Here is a 14,861-nt window from a genome sequence, read left to right as displayed (position 1 = left end):
TTGCGCACATGCTATGCCTCCTTGTTTGCCAAGTCTATCTCCTATAAACTTGGGCTTGGACAACCCCACGTCATCGCTTCGCTTTTCATGCCTTGTGTGCATGCCACGCCTTGGACATTTGCCAAGTCTGCCTCCTGCAAGGCTTGGGGTTGGATAACCCTCGTGCATTGTCTAAATATTCATTGTTTAGCATGTCGCATGCCTTGCACACATACCGAATACACTGGATCAAAGAAATAATATACAATCCTCGTATCTAGTCATGCTACCAAGTTAGGGGGCTAATAAACCACCCCCGCTAAAATAATTCAACACCCTCGTCGAACACTTCCGTATGCAGGCCTCCTTCTCCAGCACAGCTCCCATGACTTTGCTAGTAAACTCTTCGTAAACCTACACGTTTCATTCATTTCCGTTAGCATCAATACCAACAATTGAAGTCAACAACTGTAAAGGCTTAACAAGAGATCGAAACAACTTCTTGTTCATGGCATTCATCATCCTCTTTTGACAAGAGAACATTCAACTTTTCTTGCTTGGGACAATCCCTCGTCAAGTAAGGCCCATTGCATAGGAAACAACCTTGGTTCTTTAATTTGTTTTCTTGGGTTGCAAAATGATCATTCCTGCCATTCCGCCAATTATTAGCCGAATCTTTCTTTCATTCTGCCTCCTTCTCTTTTAGAATCTTCATGAATTTGGGAGGTGATGAAACATCCAAACTCTCTTGTTGGAATGAAAATTGGTCAAGGCATCAGCAGCAACAATAGCACCGAGAAAATTCCTCACATTCTGCCTTCAAAGTTCAATTTATACCCACGATTGTAATCCGTACAAAAGTTATATAATTTGTCCTCCTCGGACATGTTAGAGCCCTCTGTTTGAGACGTTTCAGTCCATCTCGTGTCATCTATAAGTCATTGCTTGAAAGAAATTGTGCCTTCCATTCCCTCTTCAACTAAGCCAAAGTGTTAATTTTTTTTCCGACTAGCATTGACATCATCCACCATGCACATTCTCCACCATAGCTTCGCATCACTACCAAGGTACATACTGGAAATTATCATCTTCTCTGTTTCAGGCACTTGAGCAGCCAAGCAATACTGTTTCATGTCCCACAAAAGTTCTCTAAGTTCCTTTGGCACTCCATGTGCTACCATAGGACTTTGATTCTAGAATTTTTATCGCAGGACGATCCCTCCCTTGTTCTGCACTTGAAGAAATCACTCTTCATAGAACAACCATCTCAAAGTGCAAGGCATCATTATCTTTGCGAATTTGCATGAGTTCCTCCATCAAAAACTCCCGAATTTGATCAATAGAAGCCTCCAAATAAACAATCTTTTCCATAAGATTATAACAAGCATCTCCCTCCGAGACAGAACCAATCAAGGCTTCAAGATTTGAAACTCGTTCTCTAATTTCGTAGTTGCCTTTTACCATATTGCTTGAGAATTTAGGCCAAACTTGGCTCTGATACCAGTTGTCACATGAGTCAATTTTTTTCCTTCAAAAATTCCATGCGCAGCGATCAAGTCCCGCATTTGATTTAGCCTACCAACAAATACACCACCGAGGTACAAAGAATTCCAATGCAAAGGCACCATAGAAGCCACAAGAAAGCAACTGCAAGCAACACACACAAGTATAGGAAAACTCTCAACCTTTATTATCCCAATAACATAGGAATATAAGTGGAACAATGCATAATCACTTATAAATCACTCATGATTCACCCATACAAATTTATCATGATTTGCTCACAATTCTTCACCCGATTCGCTTACAAATTTCCTATGAATTTGCATACTTTTGCACTCTCTGTGCCTATTTATCATGCATAGACGATAGTTATAATAGAGATTACATGATGGTTGCACTAACCACTTGTGCCACATGTACAAAACTAACTCAACTTGTCAATACCATTTTATCCACATGTCTTAGTTGCATTGTCACTATGCCAAATAGCAACCTGCACACGTTGTGCTTTGCCCCATTATCTTGTTTCACTTAGCCCATGTTAAGTGTTAATCTTCATCGCTTGTGCTTTTGCCCCATGGTTTCGTTGCATTAGCCCATGCCAAATGTCAGTTTGAATGCTTTGTGCTTGACCACGGTACTACATCTTTGGCACCATGCCAAAGTCTGTCTGCATGCCCAGTGTTCTGTCCATGGCTCTGCCTCTTTGGCACTGCGCCAAAGTCTGTATGCACGCCTTGTACATGCCCCAAGTTATGCACAACGAACTTGGGCGAAATAACCCTGTTGCTCCATCCGTATTGCATTGGCTTGCCATATGCCATGGCTCACTTTTCCTACAAGCCCGCTTAGCTAAGTGTTTGGACCCAGCACATCCAATCCTTGCACCTGTTTGCTAGAATCCAAGTCTTGCCCCTGTATGACTTAGGGTTAAACAACTCTCTACGTTGCCACACCTTTGTTGTTGCTTGGCATGCTTTGCACGCATGCCCTGCTCGCATGATTGCCAAGTCTGCCATGTGCATGACTTATGCTTGGGCAGCAACTCGCGCACTACCGTATTCGCTACTTTGGTGTGCCTTGTGCACAAGTCACGCCTGAATCATTGTCGAGTATTTCTTCTGCAAGACTTGGGCTTGGAAAGTCCCACGCTGTCGCTTCATTGCTTGACATGTCTTACGCGCATGTCAAACCTGCTATATTGCCAAGTCTTTGTCTTCTATATGACTTGGGCTTAGGTAGCCCCACGCCACTCCACTAGCTTTTGGCATGTCTTGCGCATGTCACGACAAATTTCCAATGACTAAACATCTACAATGAGAATATATCTCAACACAAGTAAGCATATCGGCATATGTGAACAACAGCAATAAATCAGCAATAACAGCATATATAGATAGCAGCAGTCAAAGCAAATATAATAACAAACAGTGTATGCACGGATGGTCACTCCCGCCCACCTCTCTGCACTATGACCCCTGTATGGTCGAGAGGTCGGGTCAGTGACAGACTGTACACCACTCCAGCTACCACTCTCTCAAGTGGCCGAGGGGACAGTTGCATAGTAGCTAACTAGCTACATCTGCCAGCATGCTCAATATCATACATAAATAAGCAACAGTCAAAACATACAAACATGGTATCTAGCATCTGCTACTGATCATGGACAACAACAAGAGACTGTATGGATATAAAAACGAGTAATTCAAAGGTTTTGATTGGAAGTATCAAGCATAGGAAAAATTACGAGTGGAGTCAAGGTAAAGCAATTCTTATCCAAAATAGCTCATGCACTAAGTTCGAAGAACTAGAGAATCAAAGTAAGAAGTACCCGCCTTTATATGCAGATCATGTCAATCGTCTTCAATCAACGTCCTGCAAATCACGTGATGTACAATTTAGCTAATTTCATAACGACACTAGTTAAACAGAAACCCAATTTAATTAGGGAAAACTCCTAATCCAACTATGAACCTCGATTCATCCAAAACTATCCAGAATTCAAGGTTATTTGCCGAAACCAAAACAATATTGACATGTGTTCGGGATATACAAATCTGCTTAGAAATCCAAAGTTATCGTCAAGATCAATTCACAACTCTTAAGTCTGTCCAAACGAATTTGAAACCATCAAAAGGAATGAAAACCTATTAAATTGGTTCACCAAAACTACAATCCCTCTATCCAATTCGATCAACAATGGAAGAAACCTTTGAAAAGAGTAACTCTAGAAACCTAAAACCATTTACAAGCTCTCAAATCTAACACATGTGGCAGCTTCATTTGGAGCATGCCCAGTTTAAGCTTCCCACAGAAACAATTGAAATCATGCCAACCTATTCATATCTATCACAGAGTTCAAAAATCCAAAGACAACGCAAGGTAGCAAGATCAATATCACAAAGTCAAACCACAACTCCTAATCATCCCAAGTTATGCAATAAAGCAGTACACATTTGAATTAAATCCACAGAGAAACCACAATTTATCGAAGAAACGACACATCATCGAATCGAACCTACACATTCCCAAATTCATTCAACCTCTTCAATGCAACCAGGAAGCAGTAATAAAATATTAACAATCAAAGCATAAACCTCAACAAACTATCCAAGCATTTCAAAACTAAGGGAAGGAACAAACACCAACCAGCCCAACCGAATCCTTCAAAACCCATTTGGAAATCAAGCGAAAACCTTGCACGGATACAAAATCAACACCCAAACGTCACTGTAGCCTACCCATCCATACCTATCAATGAAGGAACTAATTGTCGGATCAGTTAGGGCATACCTCCATGTGAGGAAGAGGGGTCGGCTGCCTTGGCTCGACGGCTGGTGCCCGCATGAGGAGGATCGTCGGCTTGCTGTGGTGCTGGCGCGCGAGGACAGGGAAGAGGTCGACTCCTGTCTCGGGAGCACACGAGGGAGAGGGAAGGAGGTTCGGCGCATGGGTGGCCGGCGATCGGTGTCGGGCCAAGGCGGTCGGCGGTGATGCAAGAGAGGAGAGGTTCGGCGTCGACGGCGTTGGCTCGGAAGGGAAGAGGTCCGGCAATGGGGCGGCCGGAACCGAGAGAGAAGAAAGGAGAGGCGACTGTGGCTTCACGAGAGGGAGCGGCGCGCGCGGGTGTGGGGGAAGAGGGGTTCGGGCGGCATCGCGAGAGGTTGAGGGAGGAAGAGGATCAGCATTTTTCATATGGTTAGGGCACGGCGAGTTTTTTTTTAAAGAGAAGGAAAAGAAAAACATTTAAGGAAATTAAACATTTCCTCGTTTAAATCGGGTAACTTAAACAGACTTTTCTTTGGCCCAATAATTGATCCCCTTAACGTACCTCATACGAACTCCAATTAATTCCCAGAAAATTTCTAAAAATTTTGTTAAGATTATTCGTCCAATAACCTCTATTATTTAATTGCCGGATTTTACAAGAGTAGTACCACTCAACCTTACCGTCATATCGGACTAATTCCATATTTTCATCGCGGCGATCAAGTCCCGCACTTGATTCAGCCTACCAACAAATGCACCACCGAGGTACAAAAAATCCCAATGCAAAGGCACCACAGAAGCCACAAGAAAGCCACAACAAGCAACACACACAAGTATATATAGGAAAACTTCCAACCTTTATTATCCCAATAACAAAGGAATACAAGTGGAATAATACAAAATCGCTTATAAATCACTCATGATTCACCTATACAAATCCATCATGATTTACTCATAATTCTTCACCCGATTCACTTACAAATTTCCTATGAATTTGCATACTTTTGCACTCTCTGTGTCTATTTATCATGCATAGACGGTAGTTATAATAGAGGTTACATGATAGTTGCACTAACCACTTGTGTCGCATGTACAAAATTAACTCAACTTATCAATACTGTTTTATCCACATGACTTAGTTGCATTGTCACCGTCCCAAATAGCAACATGCACATCTTGTGCTTTGCCCCATTATCTTGCTTCACTTAGCCCATGCCAAGTGTTAGTTTTCACCGCTTGCGCTTTTACCCCATGGTTCTGTTGCATTAGCCCATGCCAAATGTTAGTTTAAATGCTTTGTGCTTGACCACGGTTCTGCATCTGCCAAAGTCTGTCTGCATGCCCAGTGTTCTGTCCATGGCTCTGCCTCTTTGGCACTGCGCCAAAGTCTGTATGCACGCCTTGTACATGCCCCAAGTTATGCACAACGAACTTGGGCGAAATAACCCTGTTGCTCCATCCGTATTGCATTGGCTTGCCATATGCCATGGCTCACTTTTCCTACAAGCCCGCTTAGCTAAGTGTTTGGACCCAGCACATCCAATCCTTGCACCTGTTTGCTAGAATCCAAGTCTTGCCCCTGTATGACTTAGGGTTAAACAACTCTCTACGTTGCCACACCTTTGTTGTTGCTTGGCATGCTTTGCACGCATGCCCTGCTCGCATGATTGCCAAGTCTGCCATGTGCATGACTTATGCTTGGAATTCATACAAAGAAGAACTAGTATGATCCGAAAAATAATTAGTAGTTATACCTTTCTTTGTAAGCAATAACATCTTGATCTTCTGCCGTATTCCTCGTCTCCTCTTGGACGTCGTGTGAACGACGATCCTTCAAGATGAACACCACCCAAAAGCTCCTCCTTCTCTAAGATTCGGCCACCACCACCACCAAGGAACAAAAGAGAGCAAGGGGAAAGGGAAGGGGAGAGGGCCGACCACAAGAGAATAGGAATTAATGCAATCCCTACTTCTCCTCTTCTTCTCCTTCTCTTTGTATTTTATAAGCAAAGAAGGAAAGCTCTTATAAAATTTTATAAACTCTCTTTTAATTTCTTAATGTGGATGTTTAAAAAAGGAAAGTTCTAAAATTAAAATCAAGTTTAAAAATTTAAAACATCTCTTCTAAAATTTCCTTTTTTATCATGGTTACAAAAAAGGAAAGTTTCAAATTTAAAACTCTCTTTTAAAAAAACATGAGGATGATTAAAAAAAATGTTTTAAAACTTTCTTTTAAACCATATGACCTAATTCAAATAAGGAAAGTTTTATAATTTTAAAATCTCTCTTTTAAAACTTGTAGATGTCTACAAAGAGAAGCACCCCTCATACTTTGAATTATGTGGTCGGCCCCTTCATGAAGTATATGGCCGACCACCTTAAGGAGAATATGGCCAACCCCTTTGGTTTGGTCACCAAGCCATGGGCCGACCCCTTCTTGGACACCAAGATGAGCTTTTCATGGGTGGATATGAGGCCGCTACTTTGGTGTGCCTTGTGCACAAGTCACGCCTGAATCATTGTCGAGTATTTCTTCTGCAAGACTTGGGCTTGGAAAGTCCCACGCTGTCGCTTCATTGCTTGACATGTCTTACGCGCATGTCAAACCTGCTATATTGCCAAGTCTTTGTCTTCTATATGACTTGGGCTTAGGTAGCCCCACGCTGCCACTCCACTAGCTTTTTGGCATGTCTTGCGCACATGTCACGCCTGCTTGTTTGCCAAGTCTGCCTTCTACAAACATGGGCTTGTACAACCCCACGTTGTCACTCCACTTGGCATGTATTGTGCTCATGCCACGCCTCAGACATTTGCCAAGTCTACCTTCTGCAAGACTTGGGCTTGGACAACCCCTATGTATTGTCCAAAATCTTTACTGCTTAGCATGTCGTGTGCCCCCACACACATGTCCAATAGGACGGATCAAAGGAGCAATGTCCAATCCTCGTGTCTAGCCATGCCACCACGTTTAGGGGCTAACACCTAGTCACTTAGTGGTCAGCTATAAGTTGACCTCATGATTTACCTCTCTTCATATAATCTGGGATAGACTATGAAAGGTACCTGAGATGAGTGTAATCACTTTTGCTACAACTGTTATTAAATTTACAGGGCATGTGATTCTTGACGAAGTCAAAGTAAAATACCCTTCCACGTAGTAACTTGGCCGATTTCCTAATTTATCTCTTTACAAATGGTCATAGGGTCAGCCATGTGGGACATCTAGGTCGACGTATGACCTTTTGTAAAAGCTGTTATCAAATTTACAACCCTTATAGGCAAAATTGGTTAATGCAAGAATATTACTGTCAATAGACCTAGGGTCGATTCCCAACGGATTTGAAATGCTCTGATGGCTTTCTCAACTTCTCCTTGCATACGCTATTGTTACTGGATGAAACCTCCCATAATTTACCTTCCTTTCAGACAGTGGGGAGTCACTCTAGAGGGGTCACCGAGAGGATGGTTTTGCCTTTTACTGCCAATTGTTATCAAATTTACACCTTATGACATAGCCGAATTGATATCCAAATAGTAGACTTATATCAATAGGTAAGGGTTCGAATCACGATTGTGACAAATAAATCCTCCCATTTAGGAAGTGCTCAGTATTTGATTTATCTCTATTCATCTCATCATGGAATTGATATCATATTTTACATTAGTTTAAATCCGCATGGACTTAACTAAGTTAATACACATGATATAACACAGCATAAAGTTCGAATCTCCTAAGTTCATTATCTTAGGGCAGATAGTGGAGGTGCGGATGAACATGGTCCCCTTTGTACATCACTGCCACTATTATCAAGTTTACAATTCCTTTACAAATTATTCAAAATTTGTCTTAAAATTGAAGATGGACCTCTATCAAATCGACATACTCTCCCATTTTAATGAATTTTTTTAATCGAGTTTAATTTAGCTATACGTATATATTTATTAATCTGGACCAACTACAATGTATTCTTAGAGTACTTTCATATGTATTTTCCTGGTTTATCTTAGCGATGGTAAATTTAAACTTAATTAATTATTAATTTTTTTATTAATCTGGACCACTGCTGTAAAATTGCTGCAGTTGTTCGGTCAAGAGAAATATATGTGACATACAGACACGAGCTAATCAGTATCACTGGATCAAAATATATATCCAAGTAAATGAATTTAGTCGAGACATGCTCTTAATTATTGTACTATAATATTAATCACAAACAAATTCATGATGAGGAAGGCAGAGACATTGTCTGATGAGCCACACGGAAGACTGAAAAGATGGAGGGAGAATGAACGAACAAACGAATGACTGAATGAATTGAATGAGATGGTGGAGATGTTATCATTGTAGGTGGCAGGATAACATGATTGACCCTACTCACCGCCTTTCTTCTCGTTTTTCTAGGAAGTGAAATTACTCTTTAGATGCTCAGAGATGAGTTTGAGGGGGTAGTGTTTGACGACCTAATATTATACTCTGGAAATTAATTAAAACATTTATAGGGCTCTTAATTACTCAAAGTAAAGGAATTCCTAAAAGTCACCTTTCCCAATGCTGGAAAATAAAATAAAATAATTAGAATAATGTTTATTGTGCATGCCATGATTAATTGGCAACGTCAATCCCCTCGATTAATTATGATCTCATGTGTAAGCACGCATTGCATCATGTTAATTACTAACCTAAATAGTAATTAACTCGTGGATTTGCGTTCTATCGCCAACAGGATTAGATTTTGCGTGAATAAATAACTACGATCGCAAACATTCGGCATGAAAACTGCTAACAGATTCGCATGAGATCTGATCTCCTGTGTGTGTATGTACATATATTATTGGTGTCTCTATATTAAAAAAATTATTTTTTCGTTGATGAATAAAGGACTATCTCGTATATATATATATATATATATATATATATATATATATGATCCAATTGCCAATGATTAAATATTCCACATACAGAGGATGGCACGCGGAATCACTAATTGCTTCAAATGCAGAAATCGAGGGGAAAAAAACTTTCTTCTATGAAAATCTACTCAAATGATCGATTGAATGATTTCAAAAAAACTAGCAATTAATATGGTCGTAAAAAGTGATCTTCCAAGTGGAAAAGAGTTGACTTTTCTTTCCGTTATGAAAAGTTGTCTTTTAATTTCTACAGAGCTAAATAATCTGTTAAATTGACATGAAAAATTAACACAACTTTTTGTTGTGGAATTTCATGTCAAATAGTTTTAGAATTCCCTTCGATATATATATATACATATATTTCACACAGCATCCAAGTACCGACTGACATATAACCAGGCACCACAGTGGTTAAAAGCATAAAGAAGATAAGGACTAATTGCAAGTATTGGTGCCAAAACTATTGGGCGATTGCTTCGCTATATAACTTCCTTTTCACATAATTGACTTGGGTCTTGAGGTACCTTTCACCAAATTCCTGTCCTTAATTTGAGAAACACAAGAAATAGGGATAGAGCCAGAAAGAGATAGGTGAAGGATCAAGCTGAGTGTGATTAATAAGGGAGAGAGATCGATGTTTCCTTCGGCCACTTCCAGTAGTACTGCAGTGAAGATGAACCAGCAAATAGGTTTGGTGGAAAACCCTATGATCAGCAGCTTCAATTTCCAGACTTCACTTCTTCCTTTAAGCTCTTCTCCCTACTCTGTGGTTGGAGGAGGAGGGGGAGATCTTGTTCCCACACATGGAGACGACGATGGTCATCACTTTATTAGGCCATCAAACAATATTGATTTATGGTAAATCAGTTTTCCTTTTGTTTTATCTGTCTATATATATAGTTCTTATTCATTTCCTCCCCTGCCATACAAAATATATCATATATTTCTTTATCAAATATTCCTTCTTTACACCAATTAATCAAGGCTTGCTTGATTTGTGATTAATAACAATTAGGTCACCAGATAGAGCATCGAAGGAAGTTGGAGCAGTGCAGGTTAATCATGGTGGCATGATCAGTAGCAAGAATAATGGTAAGCCGGATAGTGGGCTGGGGGTCGGTTCGATGTCGATGAGGACGATGATGAAGAAGAAGGTCAAGGGGGCGAGGAGGAAGATGAGGGAGCCGAGGTTTTGCTTCAAGACGATGAGCGAGGTAGATGTGTTAGATGATGGCTACAAGTGGAGGAAATATGGCCAGAAGGTTGTCAAGAACACACAACATCCAAGGTAATTATTTTAATTAAATTATATATATTGTTTGTATAATTGCTTAATTATTTTACGCTCAAAATCTCATGTTTTTCTCTTATACGAATGCCAAGTTAAAGTTATAATGTGTTGAATCTCTGAATTAGGTTTCTAGAAGAGCATTGTAGTGAAGATTGAATTTGGATGAACTCAGAAAATTTGAGAATAAAATGGACAAGAGAAGATATATAGTAAAGAAATAAGTTTAGTCAAAGGCACATCCTGATAATAAGACAACAAAACAGTCAGCTTGTATATATTAAATAATTAAGTAAATGCAGATTATATTAACTTATCTGCCTATCTTCCTGTGTATTTATACATATATATTTTTTAGAAAATGATAAAGAGTGAACATATCAGAGTGCCCTCAGATAGAAACAAAGCTTCACATACATATTTAGCCAGAGAATTTTGCTGGATATGTTTTAGGATGAACTGCAGTTTTATATCCCCTTTTGTTAATTAGTATATAACATGAATGAAATTATGTATATTACACCTTGCAAGCCTTCTAATCGCAGTTTTTTTCTTGGATATAGAGAGCATATTATTAAATAGTTAGGATCCAACAGGCCTAAACACACGCAGTTATTTGTATTAAACCAAGAGAAATGTACAGGAATATCTGCTGCATAACCAGACATTGTAGCATCTTAATATAAAGAGCAAAAACTGAATAAAAACAAGTACTTATCGTAACTTATACATTAAATTTTCCTTTAGGAATTAATTGAAGTGGCTTTCTCTCAGCATCTACATGAATTGATAGGACTTTAAATTAGAGATCATGGTTCTTTAATCCTGATGCTTTATAACATTTTAGCTACTCTATTCATTTTCATTTTTCTAAAACAATTATAAGCCACAAGACATGCAGATTGCATGTAGATAATCCTAAATGCGAAGTAGCGAGAACATTAATTATATGTCAGCAATTTCCCTGGAACTATCATGCATCTCATTTCAAGGGCTGTGCTGTAGATGAATAATTAAGCAATCACATATGACAAACAGAAAGGGAAAAGTAAATGTTAATTGGTGTGGAGAGGGCAGGGATGCAAGCAAATTGATCTATCAGGATGTTATAATGGAGTCGAGTTCAGGTTTCGGAAAGGCTTCAAGTGTTTTGATCATTGCAAGTGAAAAAAGCTGGGTGGTAGGGCCCTCTTTGGATTGGGCAAGATCATGAGAAATGATGAGGATTGGAGACCCACAGTCAGATCTAGAGTGAAGCACCATCATTTAATTACCTCTCTACTTTGATTTACATGCAAGGGAAAAGATTAGCACATATATCATGTTTGGTGTTTCATTCAAGGTCTACATGTATGCATCATACTCACTGAGTAGGGATTCTATTTCCATGACCAATGAAACTAGATTAATTTACAATGATCATATATACTCTCTTTGCATTCTCTTCTATACTCCTTACACCATCTTCACATCACACTCTGATAAATTCAATTCTTTAAGAATTTATTGGCTATGTAGTATGTCCTTACCAACTCAATCTAGCTATATCTTCTATCAATTTCTCATCTATTGAGAGTTTATCAAATCAACTTTGTTTTGCCATATATATTTGTTGAGTTTGAGGAGTGTGATACGACAAAACAGCAGGTAACAAAGGTACATGATTAGATGCTGGAAGAATATTTAATTAAATACAAGAGGACATCCAGCAAATGTACTTGGATTAATCGATTAATTCAAAGCTACATGAACAATGAATCTCAAAACCAAACATACAAGTCGGATAGGAATATATTAAAAGAAAAACAATGTTCTTGCAGATTTTTCATATTTGGATCAGTACTAAGCTTAACTCATGGAGAATTGATTGATGTTTTTTGAACGACTCTGCTCGTTGTCTTTATCTAGATCAGTAATCATTTTTCACATGTCTTGAAGAATAGCTAGTCAAGCCATAGATGCATGCAAATCCCTTAATTTATAACCTTGAAGAATATTTAAGCCTTTTCTGATGTGCAGAAATGCTAGTTTTCGATGCCCATGCAAATCCCTTATTTAGGATTGCTTTATAAAGATTCTAGAGATGTGCTTTTTAGCCGCAGCCTTTGCTCCTCTTCTCTAGATATTTTCAATTCGGTATTTCAAGTGTTTCACATAGATTTTTCTACACTTTTTCAAAAGTGTTTTAACTCAAATTAAAGAACATCGCTTTCTCTCTCTAGTTTTTTTTTTAGACAACATCGCTATCTTGTAGTCCCACATAGTTGACTGAGACCTTCTTAGATATGTATAAGTATCATGGGAGTTTCATGATATCTGTGACAATAATCCATCAAATGAATAATACAAAAACACATTACTTATACTGTGGCTTCTGATACACCAGTAAGACTCAAAAAGGAGGATTAAGGTTGCCGACTTTAGTCTGCACTCATGCATAATTAAAGATTGATTAAAGACGCACTAGATTTGTATGTCATATACAGTCGATGGTGGATGAAAGTATGGACTGTGTCAACAGTATGTAGATAGCGAGAAGCGAGCACTTGTGTCTGGCTTGCTCCCAGCAAATAGTCTTTTTCTGATCACAGACGACTGCTGTTTCATGATTCCCACTGAGCCCCAATTGGCCTCTCTTTCTCTGTCTCAGCTTGCACTACTACCAGTACTACATGAGAAAAGAGTGATGATTGAGATTACAATCATTCCTTTTTTCCCGTGGTGGCCCAACCCAGTGTTTTGCCCTTGCGAACGACTAAATATCTGAAATCCGACCGGGTTCAGTTGTTGTTGTCTTCTTCTTCTTGTTCTTGATTAACCCCGCGTTAATATTGTTCTTCAGTCTTTAATTAATCCATGGTTGTGTTGAATAAACAGGAGCTACTATAGATGCACCCAGGAGAACTGCCGGGTGAAGAAGCGGATCGAACGGTTGGCGGAGGACCCGCGGATGGTGATCACGACGTACGAAGGCCGACACGTGCATTCTCCGTCGCACGACGAGGAGGATTCACAAGCTCCGTCCAAAGTCAGTACTCTCTTTTGGTAGCGCCACTCAACTGAAGACCGCCGCCGTCGTCGTCGTTAATTACTCACATAATTAAACTTGTGCTCGCGTCTGTAATGCACTACCTTAATTATCTCAGTTTGCGATTAAACTTGGAATAATTATTCTAAATTAAGATTTACGACTTAGTTTAATTAATTACAAGCACACTGGATCGGCCGGGCAATAAAATATCCAGTACCTAACGTCTAACTGGTAAGCTCGATGTGGAAATTCTGCCTCGTGGCTCGAATGTAAAACCTAACGAGACTTCCGGATCGACGCGAGACAAGAAGGGAGTGAGCCATCAATTTCTAACTGGGCACTGCCAACTCGATCGAATCCATTGAACCAAAGTAATACAAATATCTTCTAACACTGAAATATCTCATCTTCTCTTCTCTTCTCTTCTCTTCCCCCTCGACTCCTACACACTGCAAGATGATGAACTCGCAGCAGGATATACCGAGAGCTTATGGATCATAGATCATCCAGTTCTCATCGTGCGTGAGCAGATCATAAAGGTCATCTTTTGTAAAGTCGTTTATATATATTTTTCAGGTTTCATACTCGAGAAGACTTGTTGCCTTTCGGTCCTGATTTATGTTTTTTATTTTCGATAAATTAAAGTTATACATCATCGTGTCGTTCATGGTCATTCTGATCATGCATGGCATGATGCCTAAAGAAAGATCTGAACGCATCTTTTCGCCTCCTTCTATTGGCTGGCCTCCCACCAACTGCCTCGTGTCCTTCTTCGCGTTCCGACCTGCCCTTCCACCGGTCCTCTACCGACACGACGCCGGGCAGTTCCACTGCCCCTGCCAAGCAGCCGATTGGCTGCGCTCCTCTGGGCTGGCCCTCCCATCACCCGCCTCGTGTTTTTCCTTCAACGGTCCTCTATCGACACGCGCGTGGACGGCGGGCAGTTCCTCTGCCCCGCCGAGCTGCCCATTGGATGCGAACCACGTCCTTTAAAGCTTCGGGCAGCGGTCGATCATACGGCACGGGTTGAATGGCGGAGGACGAGGCCACGTAGCTGGTGAGCATGTGATGGGCGCGGCGTTAGCTTGGACGCTGAAGCAGCCGTTCAAATTGTTTTCTTCGATTTTTTAGGTTGAACATGTATTTAAATGGACGGTGTAGATTGAAAATTGGACGGACGATTTTTATGCTCCATGAGATAATAATAGACGGCCCGGATGGTTCATGGTTTCATCCATGAGGACATGGTGGCCATGTCCATGGGCACAGTGGCGAGGCATGCCACAAAATATCAAGGCCACGTCATCGTGGATATCAGGAGGGCGAAGCCTGGCCACTCCTCCACAAGCGCAAAGTATCTTTTCCTCGCTTCTGGTCGCT

General features: G+C 40.2%; 2 protein-coding genes across 2 annotated transcripts; one reads left to right on the top strand and one right to left on the bottom strand.

The window, feature by feature from the left end:
• Positions 1-3,296: 3,296 nt before the first annotated feature.
• On the bottom strand, positions 3,297-4,685 carry LOC122003485 (vegetative cell wall protein gp1-like). The gene is made up of 2 exons (XM_042558595.1): positions 4,276-4,685; positions 3,297-3,357 (listed from the first exon to the last, which is right to left on the bottom strand). Exons 1-2 carry the CDS (start codon positions 4,675-4,677, stop codon positions 3,346-3,348), a joined length of 414 nt encoding a protein of 137 aa, XP_042414529.1. The 5' UTR covers positions 4,678-4,685; the 3' UTR covers positions 3,297-3,345.
• A 4,946-nt stretch (positions 4,686-9,631) lies between these two features.
• Positions 9,632-13,655, top strand: LOC122005037 (probable WRKY transcription factor 13). The gene is made up of 3 exons (XM_042559944.1): positions 9,632-10,020; positions 10,178-10,450; positions 13,328-13,655. Exons 1-3 carry the CDS (start codon positions 9,797-9,799, stop codon positions 13,497-13,499), a joined length of 669 nt encoding a protein of 222 aa, XP_042415878.1. The 5' UTR covers positions 9,632-9,796; the 3' UTR covers positions 13,500-13,655.
• The last annotated feature ends 1,206 nt before the right edge of the window (positions 13,656-14,861 follow it).

The sequence above is a fragment of the Zingiber officinale genome, chromosome 7B (assembly GCF_018446385.1).
Source record: "Zingiber officinale cultivar Zhangliang chromosome 7B, Zo_v1.1, whole genome shotgun sequence".
In the NCBI taxonomy this organism is placed as follows: domain Eukaryota; kingdom Viridiplantae; phylum Streptophyta; class Magnoliopsida; order Zingiberales; family Zingiberaceae; genus Zingiber; species Zingiber officinale.
The sequence above is the reverse complement of the archived record's forward strand: the minus strand, read 5'-3'. Positions and strand labels throughout refer to the sequence as shown.

Coding starts and splice junctions, on each gene's coding strand:
- LOC122005037 (XM_042559944.1), top strand. CDS start 9,797: ATGTTTCCTTCGGCCACTTCCAGTAGTACTGCAGTGAAGATGAACCAG. Junction 10,021..10,177: donor TCAAACAATATTGATTTATG/GTAAATCAGTTT, acceptor AATAACAATTAG/GTCACCAGATAGAGCATCGA. Junction 10,451..13,327: donor AAGAACACACAACATCCAAG/GTAATTATTTTA, acceptor TTGAATAAACAG/GAGCTACTATAGATGCACCC.
- LOC122003485 (XM_042558595.1), bottom strand. CDS start 4,677: ATGAAAAATGCTGATCCTCTTCCTCCCTCAACCTCTCGCGATGCCGCC.